At 43.9% G+C, this 20,638-nt stretch overlaps 1 protein-coding gene across 1 annotated transcript in view; it reads left to right on the forward strand.

Annotated features, from left to right (window-relative positions):
* The window catches only part of KIRREL1 (kirre like nephrin family adhesion molecule 1), a 362,998-nt gene that overhangs the window by 287,811 nt on the left and 54,549 nt on the right, over nt 1–20,638 (forward strand). The window contains exons 3-5 of the mRNA XM_068253518.1: nt 1,500–1,649; nt 13,263–13,423; nt 18,790–18,940. Coding sequence (XP_068109619.1) covers nt 1,500–1,649; nt 13,263–13,423; nt 18,790–18,940 — 462 coding nt within the window. The remainder of the gene's footprint in view (nt 1–1,499; nt 1,650–13,262; nt 13,424–18,789; nt 18,941–20,638) is intronic.

Raw genomic sequence — 20,638 nt, forward strand, 5'->3', positions numbered from 1 at the left:
ACTGAAAATAAAAATATGAGACTCTTTTCTTTGCTTATGTTCTATTATTTATCCGTACTACACATACAATTCATTATATTATAAGGGGATTTTTTTCGATTCAGTGTCACTTCAAACTAAAGGTAGAAAACCGATGCAAACATGGGGAGAACATACAAACTCCAGGCAGATCATGTCCTTAGTACTATTCAGTTATTCAAAGTTCCACCATGAAACTTCAGTAGAAAAAAAGCAGGCTCAGACCTTCCATCTAGATACTTCTGTTAGGCAAAGTAGTGCATGTTTAGGATAAGGTCATATCATCAGGAGGAAGGCTTTAGACCAAGCCGCAAGTAAAAAAAAACCAAAACATATAATATGTCTGACCCCATAATGATTTAACCACATAATTAAGCATTATATATTGTAATTTGTAGGCCTGGTTACATTATATGGACAGTTTTCACTTACATGAGCCTTGATAGCCTTCCCCTAACACTGTACAGGTCCACTTTAGTGTCTGTGGCAGTCCCCAGAAGCTGCAGAACTTGGATGAATACTATATACAAATCATCATGCCTTCTACATGTTGCAGTTATATTTTTGTATACTTTGTTTACCTGATGACAGCTACCCTATTATTTAATTCCCTGACAGGCAAACAGTGATTGTTATAGTGACGTTAGTCATATCATTGCTTTCTATGCTGCATTTGTCTGAAGGCTGTCACCAAGGCATCATTTCTGACAGCATCATGGACTGATTTATGGAAAGGAAATTGTTGTGTCGCATGCGCAAATACAGTTTCTTCTGATTAACTAAAAGGCGAATTGCTTGTTATGGACTAGGTATTAGGGATCAGCTTCTTCCAGCATTTCTGTTTGCTTTTTAGAGTGACACTGAAGCGAAAAAAAACATGATATAATAAATTGTTTTTGTAGTAGGGATAATTAATAGAACATTAGTAGCAAAGAAAAGAGTCTCATATTTTTATTTTCAGTTATACAGCTTTTTTTTTTTTTTTTTATAAAATTGCAACATTCTCTAATATTTGCAGTTTATGAACTACACTCTGCATTTTAAACTATGAAACAGAGCAGAACTAATGACCCTTTAAACTTCTCTGCAGTAAAATCTTAGCTGAAGTTGCCTTTCACTGTTTCTTTGATGTATAAGAGCTTCAGAAAATAGCATTGCTCTCTGACTAAATTAGTCCGAGAGCTCAGAGAAGCTCTTTTGCATAGATAACAAGTAAGGTTTCTTAACTCTTCCTGTACTGGAAATAATATAAGACTCGTGCTACCAATGTTCTATTCCTTAGCTGTACTACACATACAATTCATTATCTCATAAGTTTATTTTCACTTCAGATTCCCTTTAAATGAGTTTATTTTGGGAAACGGAGTTTGTGAAATATGCCAGTCTTCACCCTGACCTGAAAGGTTAGTGGCCTTTTGATAAGTGTAATTGTATTATAATGATGTGCTGTAAATTATTTTTTCCCTTTTTTCCCTTCACAGTCTGGCCTCGCTATCAAGTAGTAGGAAATGTGGACTCTGGACAGTACAACCTAGAGATCACCAATGCCAGCATATATGATGACGCCAACTTCGAGTGTCAAGCAACTGAGGCGGCCTTACGATCCAAAGGGGCCAAATTAACAGTACTGAGTAAGGATTTCATTATTAGCATACAGTAATTGTTTCAAATCGCATCAACTCTTGTGCCACAATGGTTGAATTGTATGAGTCTTCTGGTTGGGATGGTAGCATTTCACAGTGGAAACTTCAGTTAATTAGTATATACTGAAGATTCTGTTGTGATAACGCAGTATGTACTTACTGTACTTGCATTTGGGGGTTCTCGCTCTGCCATTAGCCTCTCTGAATCACTAGATATCCATTTGGATTACATAATGAACTGTACAACGATATGATGTGACGATCATCGACCAACAATAGAGTATGGAATGCCCCAGCTTATCTCTGGAAAGGACAGCAATAGGAGGATGCCAGGTGACCTCAGCAAATGGGAGGGGCCTGTGATTCATGATCCTTAAACTGAAAGTATTGTAAAGTACCGTAATAACAAGTATAATTATAATAGTATATAATAATATGTCCTTTAGATTCCTTCACAACTACATAATATAAACTGAACATCATTGTGGACTGGATGATCAGTATCAGCAATCTGAACAGAACATTTACCGAATTTGCCATATTCAAAGTGCTAAAATAATTCTTACAAAACGGTCACTTAGTACTTTTTTTAAGCGATATCTAAACTGTCATCACAAAATTTTTTTTTTTTTCAGGAAAACGATATACATTGTAAGGATTTCACCACACTTTACTGACAACAGCTACATCGAGCATACATAATTCTATTTTCCATCGGATGATTAAGCAATCGTCTTTATTGGGTGATCAACTACAGAATAGTTGATCGAAAGTCAATTGCCTAGTGGCCCACACACTACAAGGGAGATCCTATGCAATTCCCCTTCACTAATCGATCTGAATGATGTTGTGTCTCCATGCTCTGAAACCAAAAATCGATTCTGTGTTGATCAAAATAATGTGAAAAGTACAATCGACCAATATTTTCCATCCTGCCTGTTTGTGTAAATTGCGCCTAGGCCTTTTCTCTAGCAATATCAGCACGATACTTGACCTGAAGAAGCGACTGTTGGGTCGCGAAACGCGTTATCCAAGTGCTAAATAAATCGGTCTATGAGTAAGACTTTATGCTCTTACCTATGTGAATCTGAACTATTATAACATATCACTGTGAAACTGAAGGGCGCCTCCTACTGTTTGAATTGTTTGTGTAAATTGGTTGATTCGAGCAGATATCGGCCAATTTCCATTGATCAAGCAAACTGGAACTCAATTGATTCTCCTCCCATCCGATAAAATTATCGAATCAAATGGTCGATCATACAGGAAAATCAAGTAATGTATGGGCACCTTTACCACTGTCCATTGCTTTTCAGTTTATCTGCCATGTGCACAGTTTATTGCCTCATGTGGTGATTAGAATAATAATCTAGACTAAATCAACTAAGGTCTGTGAATCAGTAATGTCACATCAGATCCCCCCTTAGATGTATTTACTCCCTACATAGCGAAGGAAGGATGAAATGAAAACCACCTTAGGAAAAAAACACAGAGACAATGGGAGCCTAATAACGCAATATGTAACTGATATCTTGGAGGGTGTATTAGAATGAAATATACTCACAAAGGTGGGTTGCAGCAAAAAGCAACCAACCATAGGAAGCTGTCTCCACTCTGCCACTCCAGGTATGGCTGAATGAGAGCGGTTGCACTCTTGATAAAAAAGGAATTGTACCAGGGGTGGCAAAGCCAGTATGGTCCAATAGCCCCACTAGAAGAGGTAGGGATCACTAACACAACAAGGGTGAAGAGGCACCCAATTATAATAACATTATGTTAAAATCAAATAAAATAGAAGAATAGAGGTGACTTACCTCTATTTTTCTCTAAATGATGCAGAAAAGTAGGGTAAACTAGGTCTTTATTAATAGCACAGTCAATGCATTTCATGGGTGCAGGCCCACTTCCTCAGGCCAAGTACAGTGCCAGGGTTTGTATAGCCAAAGAAGTACCCCCCCCCCCCCCAACAAACAAAAAAAAAAACGAGATTTCTCCAGTTACACCAGCCAGGAACGGATCAGTGAATAATGGTGCACAGCGCCTATGCATAAAAATGTCGCAGCATTAAAAAGATACGCTTATCACTATTTATCGTTAGTAGTTCATAATAATGGCGCACAGGGAAAAAAGAAGAAAAATGGCACACACTAACGTTATTTATCAATAGTGGCACACACTAACGTTATTTATCAATAGTGCCGTTTATTTGCCAAACAGCAGACGTTATTGCCCACAGTAACGTTATTTATCAATAGCGCCCTACATAAGCTTAACTGCAGACGGTATTTAACTGCAAAACGGTGAATGGATTTAATGTAACACTGTCAAGGTTAGGGTTAGGCACCACTGGGGGGTCTTAGGGTTAGGCACCACCAGGGGGGTGGTTAGGGTTAGGCACCACCAGGGGGTTGGTTAGGATTAGGCACCACCAGGGGGGTCTAAGGGTTAGGCACCACCAGGGGGGTCTTAGGGTTAGGCACCACCAGGGGAGGTCTTAGGGTTCGAATCAGTGAAAAATGGCGCATAGCGCCTAAGCATACAAATGGCGCCGCATTAAAAAGATACAATTACCGCTATTTATCGTTAGTACTGCATAATAATGGCGCACAGGGAAAAAAAGAAGAAAAACGGCACACAGTAACGTTATTTATCAATATTGCCATTCATATGCCAAACAGCAGATGTTATTGTGCACAGTAACGTTATTTATCAATATCGCCCTACATAAGCCAAACTGCAGAAGTTATTTAACTGCAAAACAGTGAATGGATTTAATGTAACACTGTCAAGGTTAGGGTTAGGCACCACCAGGGGAGATTTAGGGTTAGGCACCACCAGGGAGGTCTTAGGGTTAGGCACCACCAGGGGGGTGCTTAGGGTTAGGCACCACCAGGGGGGTGGTTAGGGTTAGGCACCACCAGGGGGTGGTTAGGGTTAGGCACCACCAGGGGGATGGTTAGGGTTAGGCACCACCGGGGGGGGGGGGGGTTAGGATTAGGCACCACCAGGGGGGTCTTACGGTTAGGCACCACTAGGGGGGTGTTAGGGTTAGGCACCACCAGGGGGGTGGTTAGGGTTAGGCACCCCCAGGGAAGTGGTTAGGTTTAGGCACCACCAGGGGAGGAATTAGGGTTAGGCACCAGCAGGGGGGTAGTTAGGGTTGGGCACCACCAGGGGGGGTTTAGGGGTTAGGGATAGGTACAGAGAGGGTTCTGTGTGTTAACACTAAATAACGATAAGGCTTTAACGCTAAATAACAATAAAGCTTTAACGTTAAATAGCGATAAGCGACAAACAGATTAGCGGCAACACCATGCGCCATTATTCTCAGGCGCCATTTTCAGATGGACCCCCCTAGGAAATGCAAACTTGGGAGCTTTGTGAACACCACATGGTAAAATGGTATACTGTTGCCACAGTTTCAAGAATAAGTTATAAGTTCATTGTGTGCTGAGTGTAAAAATCATAGGTTATTAAATGAATGAACTACTGTTAGTAGGAGGTAAGGGTAAGGCCCGGTTCACATTAGCGTTCGCTGTCCGGATTTGCCGGGCCGTATCCGGACCGTATACTGCACAAACGGAACGGACATTCGGCATAGCAATGCAAAGTCTATGCGGCCGTACACACGCGTCCGTTCCGTACGGACCGGAGCCGGTCACTTTTTTCCAACATGCTCTATTTTTTGGGTCCGGATCATCTGGCAGACGCACCCGGACTGGAGCCTGACTGCACCATTCGGCAATAGAAACCAATGGGAAACAGAAAGCACAGAACACACTGGCTATAAAAACAGGACATTCTACCTCACTTCCTATGCGTTTTCTATGGCGGCCATTTTGGGTGGGGACACATGGGCCCAGCATTTCTGGAGTGGAGCAGCAGTGAGTTTGTGCTGGAGCTGTTTGGCTGTATGTCGGACGTGGAAGTGAGGCCCTACACAGCGGAGGACCTGATTCTGCAGTCTCTGTACCCAAGGATGGTCTGCACACGTCAAGCTCTCTCCAACAATGACCCCTGCGCTTCTGCTGACCTCCCAGACCCCAGGAATTTATATAGTGTGTCTCTTTAAAAAAACGGATCCGGATCGCAGCCGTATTCATACCTGATGAAAAACGTATGCAAGCGGACCGGTCCGTTTTTTCCAAAAACGCAAGTGTGAACGGGGCCTAAGTGCTCAACCTAATTTTTCAAGACTTATCCATAGCTTTCATAAAAATGGATGAGGCAAAGAGAGCAGGAAACTAGATAACAATTCTGCACAAATACAGTTTTGGCGCAGTCATGCACTTAAAGAGACTCTGAAGCGAGAATAAAGCTGGCCATACACTGGCCCGATTTACCGCCGTTTCGACAGCAGATTCGATCACTGGGATCGAATCTGCTGCCAATCGTTCGCGCTACACGCCAAATTTCGATTAATTTCGTCCGATCCCGTCGATCGCGCCGTGCGGAAAATTACCGTCGATCGCCCGCGGGTAAAGAGCGCATCGCTAGCGGCGTTCGAGTGCCCGACGACCGACGCAATAGAGCCCGCATACATTACCAGCTCCGCCGGCGCGACTGCCCCCGCTCGTCTCCGCTCTTCTCCGCTCTGGTCTCCGGCATGCCTTCACTTATTCCTGCCCGGCAGGAAGTTTAAACAGTAGAGGGCGCTCTACTGTTTAGACTTCCTGCCGGGCAGGAAGAAGTGAAGCATGCTGGAGCCGGAGACCAGAGCGGAGAAGAAGAGTGGAGAGAGACCCGGGAGTCGCGCCGGCGGAGCAGGTAATGCATGCGGCGGGGGGGGAGCGGCGGCAGCAGCACCACAACCACAACAGATTGTGATCGGTTTCAGGCTGAAATCGGTTCACAATCTGTTTGCAGTAAAGGTAGCCATACGATCCCTCTCTGATCAGATTCGATCAGATAGGGATCTGTCTGTTGGTCAAATCTGATGGCAAATCGACCAGTGTATGGCCACCTTAAATCTCGCTTCAGAGCTCATAGTTAGCAGGGGCACGTGTGCCCCTGCTAAACCGCCGCTATAGCGCCGCTTAACGGGGGTCCCTTCACCCCCAAACCCCCCACTGCGACACTTGGTCGCAGACTTGGTCGTTCCTGGAGGCAGGGCTAACAGCTGCAGCCCTGCCTCCAGTCGCGTCTATCAGCGGCACATCGCCGCCTCTCCCCCGCCCCTCTCAGTGAAGGAAGACTCAGAGGGGCGGGGGAGAGGCGGAGATGCGCGCTGACAGACGCGCGTGGGGCAGGGCTGCGGCAGTTAGCCCTGCCCCAACCAGGAAGCGCTCCCCCGCATTACAAAGGGGATTTGGGGGATCAGGGACCCCCGTTAAGCCGTGGGATAGCGGCGGTTTAGCAGGGGCACACATGCCCCTGCTATCTATGAGGTCTGAAGCGAGATTTATTCTCGCTTCAGACTCTCTTTAACAACATTATTGTTTAGGAAACAAAAATGAATGGAAGACATTTCTGCTGGTGCCTGAGAAATATTGGCAAGAGTGACTTATGGGGTTGAGGCAAAAACAGTTTGATTGAGCAACAGTCATACTGAGTAAACATCTTATCTCTGTGGGAACTTAAATATAAAACAGAACTGCAGGAATTTTTACACTGGTCTGCTTGTCCTGCTTACTTTGGAAACAGCGTATAAACAGTAGTGAAATATGGTGAAGAGCTATAGAAAATGTTTGGCTGGGAGTACACTTGTCGATTGAAATGTTGGATTTTGCGACCGCATCTGAATAGAGCAAACCTGGTTTATGCGAACAATAGATAATTATCTTCTGAGTATTCTATGTTGGGAATACACGGTTAGATTCTGAGCCATTTAGATGGCTCGATAGATAATTTCCGACACGTCCGATTCCCCGCCCGATCGTTTTGCCGCTCGATTCGGCATAGAGGACAATGGAAAAAGATAAGAAAAACAAGCGGAAGATAAGAGAATCACCTGCGAAAATCAAGCGGCGAAACGATCGAGCAGGAGAATCGAGCAGAAAATCTAACTGTGCATTCCCAGCATTAGATCCTGAAAATCTAATTGAATGATCGCATCTGATGTTAATATTGTATCGGTAATGGGAACCTTCTGTTAAACATCACAGAGTGGTTTACATCTGGGGGAAGTTAGGTATAGGTGTCAGTAAAGGGGATGGGGTTGTAGAGCTAGGCATAAGAAAGCATGGGACTACACAGGCCATGGATCCCCGCACCATCCCCCCCCCCCCCCCACACACACACACACACAGCATAAGCACTAAAATAACGCTTACCGACTAAGTACACAATAAAGGCATCTAGTTTGGAATGAAAATGACCGCAACCTTTTATTGAGGTCTAAATAACAAATTTTTTGGGTTTCATTGTATTTAATTAAAAACATTAACAATGAAACAAACTTTAATGAATAAATATGACAATCATAAATATCAGCTCCAATCTTTAATGTCCGTCAAACAGGGCGACATTACCCAATTAAACTAGATCCACAAACACAATGATATATACCTCCAATAACATAAAGCCAGCGACATAGGCTTTGAGTTGAAGCAATTGACTGGTGAGTTGAAGCAATTGACTGACTTCTCCCAGTCACCACAGTATATAAAACACATGAGAGCAGCCCTCTCATTGGTACTCACAAAAACCCTGCTCTTTTACTGACCAATCCAGAGCCGCTTCACTCTGGCCACAGCAACTGGCCTGACAAATAACAATCTGCACAGTAAAAGCTCTTCCCAGTGAAGAGAAAAAATACAGCAGCAGAACCAAGCAAAACACCATTGACTTATACTTGACACTGTACTTCATACAGTTATCTTGATATAATAACCAAAATAACACAATTTTTTAATAATAAAATCATATAAATAAAAATGAGAGAGAAGAAAAAGAGTGGGGGGCAATCCCATGAGGCCAGCACGATATATACGCCTGACCGGCCAATGCAGAAGGTGTTTGGGTTGGGAAAGTTGAGTGACAGGTGAGAAGCAATCTATCTAATCTAGTACCCACATTAAGTGGAGCATTTAAATGTATACAAATTGGCCTAAATCTACAACTATCTTGAGCAGAGAGGCCCCTAAACATGGCAGAGCAATGTGAAAATGAGCTAAAACTGGTCTTTTTCAGCCAACAACCTTTATTAAACAGTCAGGTTTTCAACTGTGAAACTATTTTTTTTCTGATAATGAAAGCTCTATTGCACAGTACTTTCCACCGATAGTCGATTGGCACCTTCAGTTTTGTCACATTATGCAACAGTTATGCTTAAGTCATGCACAGTTTTTAGCCCCTTTTAATTATCAGAGCATGCCATTACAGCTGTAAAGCAGATTCTTAAGCAGACCAGTGCCAGTGATTAGGAGGGCAGTGAGGAGGAGGGACAGCTGGAATCAGGTAAGGAGCTCCTTCATTAGTACCGCGCAGGGCAGCAAGGTGACGGCAATTAGACTCTTAGCTGCTGGGACTGGTTTGGAGTGGAATAGGTGAGAAAAGAAAATGAAGAGATTTCACAGAGGAGAAAGCTTTCACAATGGCCCAGTTGTTTCCCTCTCTATCCCCTTATTGTTACCAAGAGGGCATGCACTCTGAGCTCTCCTTGCCTGGATGCCTGCTGATTGTGTTCTGACAGGTTGCTGCAGGTCTGCCGCTGCCTCTTACAAACACACAGAAGTGCAGACTTGGAGGAGGGGAGGAGGAGGCTGCGCCCTGTGTGTAAACTCAAAACTACTGGAAGCGTGAGAAAACACTGAGGTGATGTACCAGGGCATGTGGCGGGCACTAGAATCACAAGCTTACAGAATCTGATCAATCAGAAAGATTACACAACGAAAACCTGTGCATATTTAAAGCATAACTCCACTTCCTGGGCAAGAATATAATACAGTATAAATCAAGCTTTTCCACCTCTGCCATTGTGCCCACCTGCAGGAGATAGCCAAGTACACCTGAGAGAAAGAAATCTCAGTATAAACACCCCATTTTGTGGCCCCAAATTATGTGGCCTTTGCAGAGCTTAGCGGAAACCTTGAAGGACGCCTGCCCCCCCCCGAAAAAATATATATATATATATATACTAGCTGGACACCCGGCGTTGCCCGGGTATGTATTTGGCTGGTGTTGGCCGCGCACACTTTTCCTAACCCTAACACACAATTACTTAATTACTTAATGACCAAGTTTGTGAGCTTTGTGGTCTTTGGCATCAATAATTTGCATTGAAATAAAATAAATCTGATTGGCTGCGGCTCCACCCCTTTTCTGAATTTGAACCCCAATCACCCAATGGCCAAGTGTACCAGGTACAGGTGAGTAACAGTGCAAGAGGCTTGTGCCATTAACAGTGCAAGAATGGTGGCAATTAAATATTCCCCTTAAAAATCAATAGGTGGATTTTGATTGGCTTTTGTACGCTCCACCCACTTTCTGAATATTAATCCCAGTCACCCAGTGACTAACTGTGCAAAGTTTGAGAACCCTACTATTAACAGTGTAAGAATGGCTGAAGTTTATATTTTCCCAATTAAATTTGTATTTTTCTTCACCCACTGATTTCCAGACATTGTTCGGGTATGTATTAGGCTGGTGTTGGCCCCGCCTACTTTTTCTAACCCTGACACACAATTACTCAATGACCAAGCTTGTGAGCTTTGTGGCCTTTGGCATCAATAATTTGCATTGAGATTAAAAAAATCTGATTGGCTGTTTGTGGCTCCACCCCTTTGTCTGAATTTGAACCCCAGTCACCCAATGACCAACTGTACCAGGTTTAAGACTTGTGCCATTAACAGTGCAAGAATGGCAGCAATTACATATTCCCCTTTAAAATCAATAGGTGAATTTTGATTAGCTTTTGTAGGCTCCACCCACTTTTCCGAATATTAATCCCAGTCACCCAGTGACCATTTGTGCAAAGTTTGAGAACCCTACCATTAACAGTGTAAAAATGGCTGCGGTTTACATTTTCTCAGTGAAATGTGTATTTGTCTCCGCCCACTGTTGACCCAATATTGCCCGATTATGTATTTGGCTGGTGTTGGCTGCGCCCACTTTTCCTAACCCTAACACACAATTACTAAATTACTCAATGACCAAGTTTGTGAGCTTTGCGGTTTTTGGTATCAATAACCTGCATTAAAATGAAACAAATAAGATTGTCTGTTTGTGGCTCCACCCCCTTTTATCAATGTAAACCCAAGTCACCCAATGATCAACTGTACCAGGTTTGAGGCTTGTGCCATTAACAGTGCAAGAATGGCAACAATGTAAATATTCCCCTTGAAAATCAATAGGTGAATTATGATTGGCTTTTGTAGGCTCCACCCACCTTTCTGAATATTAATCCTAGTCACCCAGTGACTAACTGTGAAAAGTTTGAGAACACTACCATTAACAGTGAAATTTGTATTTGTCTCCGCCCCCTTTTTGTTTATGGGAATAAAAAGTATCCTATACTTTATTCCAGGTAATGTACTATATGTGTGCCAAATTTCATTCAAATCCGTTCAGCCATTTTTGCGTGATCGAGTAACAAACATCCGAACTTTCCCATTTATTATATTAGTAGGATATATATATATATATGTATATATATATATATATATATATATATATATATATATATATATATATATATATATATATATATATACATACACAGTGGGTTGCAAAAGTATTCGGCCCCCTTGAAGTTTTCCACATTTTGTCACTTTACTGCCACAAAACATGCATCAATTTTATTGGAGTCCACGTAAAAGACCAATACAAAGTGGTGTACATGTGAGAAGTGGATCGAAAATCATACATCATTCCAAACATTTTTTACAAATAAATAACTGCAAAGTGGGGTGTGCGTAATTATTCTGCCCCCTGAGTCAATACTTTGTAGAACCACCTTTTGCTGCAATTACAGCTGCCAGTCTTCTAGGGTATGTCTCTACCAGCTTTGCACATCTAGAGACTGAAATCCTTGCACATTCTTCTTTGCAAAACAGCTCCAGCTCAGTCAGATTAGATGGACAGTGTTTGTGAACAGCAGTTTTTAGATCTTGCCACAGATTCTCGATTGGATTTAGATCTGGACTGTAACTGGGCCATTCTAACACATAGATATGTTTTGTTTTAAACCATTCCATTGTTGCCCTGGCTTTATGTTTAGGGTCATTGTCCTGCTGGAAGGTGAACCTCCGCCCCAGTCTCAAGTCTTTTGCAGTCTCCAAGAGGTTTTCTTTCAAGTTTGCCCTGTATTTGGCTCCATCCATCTTCCCATCAACTCTGACCAGCTTCCCTGTCCCTGCTGAAGAGATGCACCCCCGAGCATGATGCTGCCACCACCATATTTGACAGTGGGGATGGTGTGTTCAGAGTGATGTGCAGTGTTAGTTTTCTGCCACACATAGCGTTTTGCATTTTGGCCAAAAAGTTCAATTTTGGTCTCATCTGACCAGAGCACCTTCTTCCACATGGTTGCTGTGTCCCCCACATGGCTTGTGGCAAACTGCAAACGGGACTTCTTATGCTTTCTGTGAACAATGCCTTACTTCTTGCCACTCTTCTATAAAGGCCAACTTTGTGCAGTGCATGACTAATAGTTGTCCTATGGACAGCGTCTCCCACCTGAGCTGTAGATCTTTGCAGCTCGTCCAGAGTCACCATGGGCCTCTTGACTGCATTTCTGATCAGCGCTCTCCTTGTTCGGCCTGTGAGTTTAGGTGGATGGCCTTGTCTTGGTAGGTTTACAGTTGTGCCATACTTTTTCCATTTCTGAATGATCGCTTGAACAGTGCTCCATGGGATGTTTAAGGCTTTGGAAATCTTTTTGTAGCCTGAGCCTGCTTTAAATGTCTCAATAACTTGATCCCTGACCTGTCTTGTGTGTTCTTTGGGCTTCACGGTGTTGTTGCTCCCAATATTCTCTTAGACAACCTCTGAGGCCCTCACAGAGCAGCTGTATTTGTACTGACATTAGATTACACACAGGTGCACTCTATTTAGTCATTAGCACTCATCAGGCAATGTCTATAGGCAACTGACTGCGCTCAGATCAAAGGGGGCCGAATAATTATGCACACCCCACTTTGCAGTTATTGATTTGTAAAAAATGTTTGGAATCATGTATGATTTTCGTTCCACTTCTCATATGTACACCACTTTGTATTGGTCTTTCATGTGGAATTCCAATAAAATTGATTCATGTTTGTGGCAGTAATATGGCAAAATGTGGAAAACTTCAAGGGGGCTGAATACTTTTGCAACCCACTGTATATATATACACATACACACACACACACACACACGCACACACACACACTCGTGAATTTTACATTTTTCAATTTTCGTCAGAGTGCCCCTTTACGTCTCATACACATTCTAAAGGGGCTGCCGCCGCCAAGTATATAGCGTGTGTACACGGATTTTCCAAGGTCTGCTAAGGTTGCTCTATGTTCCAATTTGGCAGATCTCTAGGCAACAGTCGGCAACCGAGTTGGGGGTAGACTTTTGCAGGAATTATGGAATCTCACTTTGCTGAAACCCAAGTTCATTTATAAATCATGTTTGCTAACTGACTTTTGAGTAAATTTATATTTCTTCCACTCACAGTTCCTCCAGAGGACCCCATCATAGAGGTGGGACATGAAACCCTCCTCCTGAGAGCCGGGATCCCCTACAACTTGACCTGCAGAGCTGAAAACGCCAAACCTGCAGCCTCCATTGAATGGCTCCGAGATGGGACGTTGCAGGACGGAGCCATCACAAACACGGTGTGTAGCCTGAGGCCTGAATATCTCTGTCTGTGCCGTACCTGCTGTGTGTTTCTTTCTGCGCAGATTTGGGTCTTCTAGATTGCAGTTTAGCCCCAGGGCAGCTGTGCCGGCCTTGGAAAGCACAAGAGATTTTTGATCTTTATTTCTGCAGAGCCGACATGAAAGGCCTTTGAGGAACTGCCTGCTTTTGCTTTTTCCATCCAGACATGGCTGTGATGACCAGACCTCTTTGTTCAACCTCGTGTAACAATACCTGCTTTATTCTGCTGGAAACCTTGGCCGTGTCTCTTTGTAACACATCTGAGGCGAGGGTAGTCCTCTCCCGCCCCGATCATCATTAGAGATTCTGTATATCCAGGGGTTTATTCTATGTCACCTTTTGTCTTCACACTGAAGTGCCTCCATGCTGTTCTAGAGGAGCCATTTTCATACAACGCGCAAATGATATCAACAAAAAGGGACAATGCAGCCTCCTGCTGATAATTATCTGGTTATTGAAAATCTCGATTCTGTCACTGGACAAAAAATGAGCGCTCAGACTTCTGTGTTGTCAAATGATTTTTTCTAAATGTTTGTCAAACAATAGGAAGAGGCTGTGAGCTTTTTTAGAGGAAAGCTGTAGTGTCTTCTAATAATGTTCAATTTTAGTAGACGTGTTAGGCATTGTAAAATGCTTTACCTGCTATGAGAGTCATTTGAGGCAGGTGAATAGACCTGATCAATGAGATGCTAACTCGCAGTTGTTGCACATATGGGTGCAGTTTGTATGCAGATTAAAATTGGATCAATTCAAATTGGCAGCAACTGCATTTGGTCCAATTCAGCAAACAAATTGCCACAGAGTTTGCACAACTAAAAAAAATGCAATTAATTCATCTCTTCCGTAATAAATAGCTTTAACTACATAAAGTGATGATAAAACTGTTAAAAAAGATAAAATATGGGAAAAAAATGAGGTGACTTACACTGGGTAGGTTTAAAAGAATTTTATTACATACTGCCGTGTTCTCCCCCGACATTTTTTCCAGCCGGGTGGCATGAAAAAGTAGCCGGGTGGCATGAAAAAGTAGTGGCCGGGTGGGGCAAGATGAGAGAATGCAGGGCTGGTGCATCTCTGCACAAGTATGCTTACAGTATAGGAGGAGGTGAGCTGATGACAGCCGGCTGCTCACCAAAACTAGCCGGATGGAGCCCCCAGCTAAAAGAGCCTGGGGAGAACACTGTACTGGCAACACGTTTCACAGACTATAACCTAATAACCAAGAGTAGCAAAGCTGAGCTTCAAGAGCCTCTGTGGTGCCGCAGTAGTGCATTCAAGTGCATACACTAGTTTTGATTCTGTCATTCTGTGAGAAAGTTTCCAGTTCTTGATTGATAGCAATGTACAACGCAGTACATCCTTTCTCTTTCCTCCATACAGCCCACCCTCTGCCAGCCTTAAATTAATACTGGTAATGGGTAGGATGGAGGCGCCCAATGTGTGTTCTATTTTAGTATTTTAAAATACAAATAAAAGATTTTATGATAAAAAAAAGTGGTAAAAAATTATTCAAAAAGCAATCTGACAACGCATTTCACGGGTCATGGCCCGCTTCCTCAGGTCAATACAAAATGCCTTGATAGCATAGCAGATAGAGTGTAGGCGCCTCTAAACCCTATATATTAAATTAATACTAAACACAAATAGAAGGAATGCTATAGCGTATTTGAGCTGCAAAAAAACACAAATTGACAGTTATAGAGGCCAGTAGAGAGTAGAGAGAAGGGTAGCGTGAGCTGTGAGGCCTAATGAGTTATCCAAAAGTTGAGTTTGTACAGGGTAAAGGCCTTTGAGAAGAGCAATGAAGAGAGAGATAAGTGTTATCGGGACATGTTTAGGGGAAGCACTTTGCTAATTGGTCCCTCGGGAAATGCTTTTCACACAGTATTCTGGCACCTACATATGGGTGTCTGAAACAACTGACAGCACTGTCAAAATTAACACACACTCTTCATTAATTTACTGTATACGACTGCAGAAATTAACCTACTGATTGGTTCTTCTTTGTTTAGTCTCACTTTAACCACCCTAGCGTTTTGATTTTTTGCGGCGCTCGGCCGCGGGTGGGTTTTTTCACCTAATTTATTTTTTAATCATGTAGCTAGCCTGGCGCTAGCTACATGATTCCCCCATCCCTGCGCTATCCCTCCCACCCCTCTGACCGCCGCCCACGATCATACCTAACAGGAAATCCTGCTCTGAACGGGATTCCCTGTTAGGGCTTCCCTCGTCGCCATGGCGACGATCGGAATTACATCATCGACGTCATGACGTCAGGGGGAGTCCCGATCCACCCCATAGCACAGCCTGGCGGTGATTGGCCAGGCTGCGCTAAGGGTCGGGGGGGGCTTTTTCGCGGTGCGTAGCGGTGGATCAGCAGCGATCGAATTAAACACGCAGCTAGCAAAGTGCTAGCTGCGTGTTTTAAATTTTTCTTTTTAAAAACGACCCACCAGGGGCTGAGATATCCAGCCTGTCTTTACCGCCAAGGTGGTTAAATTGTTTCCCTGGGCATATTTGAAAATTGAAGCTATGAGGGGAAAAAAGCACATATTCACCTCCCTAGAAAGGCTCACATTTTTCTCATCCCTCCTCTGTTCTCTTGGCTGTAAGGTATGCAGAAACTGTTTCAATCCTCAGGTGATCATTTGTCCTGCTGCTTTTTCTCACAGTCAGCTGACTGACTAGGTACTAGCCTAGTCAGTCAGCTGTCTCCAATTATCTTTCCTTAGCATTTGCTACTGGAAGGTTTGGGATGTGGTGGCATCTTGAAGGACACATTTGGAGGCAGACATAACAGGAGGCAGGGCAGGGGCCCTGGAGGCACTAGCCTATTAGCGCTTGTTACTAGAAGGAGTGGGACATGGTAGCCATCTTGGAAAACATATCTAGAGGCAGACATATCTGGAGGGCGGGCAGAGGCTTGGGAGGCACTAGTCTCTTAGCACTTGTTACTAGAAGGAGTGGGACATGGTGACATCTTGGAAGACATATCTAGAGGCAGACATATCTGGAAGCCTGGCAGAGGCTGGGGAGGCACTAGCCTCTTAGCACTTGTTTCTGGAAGGAGTGGGACATGGTGGCATCTTGGAGGACATATCTAAAGGCAGACTATCTGGAGGCCGGGCAGAGGCTGGGGAGACACTAGCCTCTTAGCACTTGTTTCTGGAAGGAGTGGGACATGGTGGCATCTTGGAAGACATATCTAAAGGCAGACTATCTGGAGGCCAGGCAGAGGCTGGGGAGACACTAGCCTCTTAGCACTTGTTACTGGAAGGAGTGGGACATGGTGGCATCTTGGAAGACACATTTGGAGGCAGAAATAACTGGAGGCCGGGCAGGAGCTGGGGAGGTACTAACCTCTGGGCGTTTGAGCCCTGAGGGTGAGCCTGTGACCCCGCCCCAGATCCTAAGAGGCGCAGTGTCTGATCTAGGAGATGACCGCAAAACAAGAGTTAACAAAATGATGACCCTAAGGAAAATATGAGGGTGCCTGTCAGGGCCGGCCTTTGACCTGAGCGACCGGAGCGATCGCTCAGGGCGCCGGCCCGCCGGCTTCCAGGGGGGGCGCCACGCCGCATATTAATTTTTGCTCACTGCTGCGGCGGCCGGCGGCTGCAGGCTCTGGCTTCGTTGCGAACGCGAGGTCTGTTTTTCTCCCTCTGGCTCCGCCCCCTGGTGCCGCTGGGGGTGATGGGGGCGAAGACCAGCAACTGCTGCGGCGCTGTCTCTTGGAGGCAGTGTGAAAGTCTCCGCCCCCCACCGGCCCCGTGATAGGAGGATCAGGATGGAAGAGCGCAGTGTGTGCCAGCCACCCTGCCCTAGTGCCCTGACCTGGCTGAGTGTGACTGTCCGAGACCTGGGCTGGCCATCTCCCAAGATATTGACGAGCAGAAGTAAGGCTCCGCTCCCCATTCCCAGGACCCCAATATATGCTTGCTGTTCTTGGTACATGATACGGGGGTCGGCTGGGAATCTGCTGTTATGCTGTATAACTTAAAGGGGATCTGTGGTAGCACATATATATATATATATATATATATATATATATATATATATATACACACACACTAAGTGGGGGTCTGCCTATATATATATATATACACACTAAAGGGGGGATCTGCCTTCAAGACTAGTAGCCTATATACACTAAGGGGGGGGGGGGGGATCTGCCTATAATAGGCAGATCCCCTCCCCCTTAGTGTATATAGGCTACTAGTCTTGTATATGTAGGCAGATCCCCCCTTTAATGTATATATAGGCAGATCCCCCCCCCCTTAGTGTATATAATATATATTATATATACAATATTTATTTAAGTATATAGCACCGACATATTACGCAGCTCTGTACAGAGTATATATTGTCTTGTCACTAACTGTCCCTCAGAGGGGCTCACAATCTAGTCCCTAGCATAGTCATATGTGTATGTATGTATGTATTGTGTAGTGCATGTATCATAGTCTAGGGACAATCTTTTAGAGGGAAGCCAATTAACTTATCTGTATGTTTTTGGGATGTGGGAGGAAACCGGAGTGCCCAGAGGAACCCCACACAGACACAGGGAGAACATACAAACTCCTTGCAGATAGTGCCCTGGCCAGGATTCAAACCAGGGACCCAGTGCTGCAAGGCAAGAGAGCTAACCACTACGCCACGGTGCTGCACATACACTAATGGGGGATCTGCCTAACATATATACACTAAAGGTGGGATCTGCCTACAAGACTAGTAGCCTATATACACTAACGGGGGGGGGGGGGGGGGGGGGAATCTGCCTATATGATACTAAAGGAGGGATCTACCTACATACACAAAAGTGGGGGGATCTGTCTTGACTGTCTATATACACTAAAGGGCATATCTGCTGCCTATATACAGTTAGGCCTCGTTCACATAGCGTTCCAAGTGCATTTACGATGGGCGTTTTTTAATGCTTCTTTTCCCCTTCCCGGCGATTTCTGTGAGTTGGGCGATTTCTGTGAGTTGGGTGGTTTTGGTAAGCATTTTTATAAACTTTTTATGTAGAGCGATTCTGTTTTTTCACTTCCTGACAACACTCAGGAAGTAAACTCTAATCCGGAAAAGAATAAATACAATGTATTTATTCTTAAAAACGCGAACGCAATCGCTGCACAAAGCGGTTTTGTGAGTGTTTTTCCTATACGCGCCTCCAGTGTGAACGAGGATCTGACTATGTGGGGGGGGGCACCAAAATCTGGTTACGCTCAGGGCGCTGTGAAACCTAAGGCCGGCCCTGGTGCCTGTGACAATCATTAGTAAAGTAAGTTCACTCTTTCTCATCATGGGCTTTTATCTGCAGATGGTGTTGGCAGATGGAAAACGTGAAACCACTGTGAGCTACCTGCTGATTGTCCCTACAGATCAAGACATTGGTCGGGTGTTCACCTGTAGGGCATCTAACTATGCCATTCCATCTGGCAAAGAGACGGTCGTCAAGCTGGACGTTCACCGTAAGTCTACTTAAAGGATAAGTGTACGTGTGTGTGTATATACTGTATATAGATATATATATATATTGTAAATCAACTTCAGACAGCCTCCTGATTTGTAATGCAGTCTACTCCATTACTGACTTTGTCTTCTCTAAAGAGATCTCAGTTCCCACTGATTACCTGTTGTGTACAGTGATTTCCCCATTACATAGTTACATAGTTACATAGTTACTTTGGTTGAAAAAAGACATACGTCCATCGAGTTCAACCAGTACAAAGTACAACTCCAGCCTGCTCCCTCACATATCCCTGTTGATCCAGAGGAAGGCGAAAAAACCCTTACAAGGTAAAAATTCCTTCCCGACTCCAGATGGCAATCAGATAAAATCCCTGGATCAACATCATTGGCATTACCTAGTAATTGTAGCCATGGATGTCATTCAACGCAAGGAAAGCATCTAAGCCCCCTTTAAATGCAGGTATAGAGTTTGCCATAACGACTTCCTGTGGCAATGCATTCCACATCTTAATCACTCTTACTGTAAAGAACCCTTTCCTAAATAAATGGCTAAAACGTTTTTCCTCCATGCGCAGATCATGTCCTCTAGTCCTTTGAGAAGGCCTAGGGACAAAAAGCTCATCCGCTAAGCTATTATATTGCCCTCTGATGTATTTATACATGTTAATTAGATCTCCTCTAAGGCGTCTTTTCTCTAGACTAAATAAACCCAGTTTATCTAACCTTTCTTGGTAAGTGAGACCTTCCATCCCACGTATCAATTTTGTTGCTCGTCTCTGCACCTGCTCTAAAACTGCAATATCTTTTTTGTAATGTGGTGCCCAGAACTGAATTCCATATTCCAGATGTGGCCTTACTAGAGAGTTAAACAGGGGCAATATTATGCTAGCATCTCGAGTTTTTATTTCCCTTTTAATGCATCCCAAAATTTTGTTAGCTTTAGCTGCAGCGGCTTGGCATTGAGTACGATTATTTAACTTGTTGTCGATGAGTACTCCTAAGTCCTTCTCCAAGTTTGATGTTCCCAACTGTATCCCATTTATTTTGTATGGTGTTAGACCATTGGTATGACCAAAATGCATGACTTTACATTTGTCAACATTGAATTTCATCTGCCATGTATGTGCCCATATAGCCATCCTATCCAGATCCTGTTGCAATATAACACTATCTTCCTTAGAGTTGATGATTCTGCACAATTTTGTATCATCTGCAAAAATAGCAACATTGCTCACTACTGTATCCACTAGGTCATTAATAAATAAATTGAAGAGCACTGGACCCAGTACAGACCCCTGTGGGACCCCACTGCTAACAGTCTCCCATTTTGAGTATGATCCATTGACCACAACTCTTTGTTTTCTGTCCATTAGCCAGTTCCCTATCCAAGCACACAGACTCTTCCCCAGTCCTTGCATCCTCATCTTTTGCACCAGACTTTTGTGGGGAACAGTGTCGTCTGTTCATGTGTACACCGTTCCAATGCGCACTATGTATGGGGGCTATGGCAGCGCATTAGAGGGCCAGCTAATCGGTGGGTTGCGGCATTTGGCCTACTTTTTAGGCCAAAAGTGGGAAGGTGGGTGGAGTCACGTATCGGCCTATCTGTAGTGATATAAGGTAATTATTTAATTTTTATGTTTTCACTGACAAATTGATCATATGGCTTATATTAAAGAACAACAATTTATATTTAG

The sequence above is a fragment of the Hyperolius riggenbachi genome, chromosome 9, assembly GCF_040937935.1.
Source record: "Hyperolius riggenbachi isolate aHypRig1 chromosome 9, aHypRig1.pri, whole genome shotgun sequence".
Lineage (NCBI taxonomy): Eukaryota > Metazoa > Chordata > Amphibia > Anura > Hyperoliidae > Hyperolius > Hyperolius riggenbachi.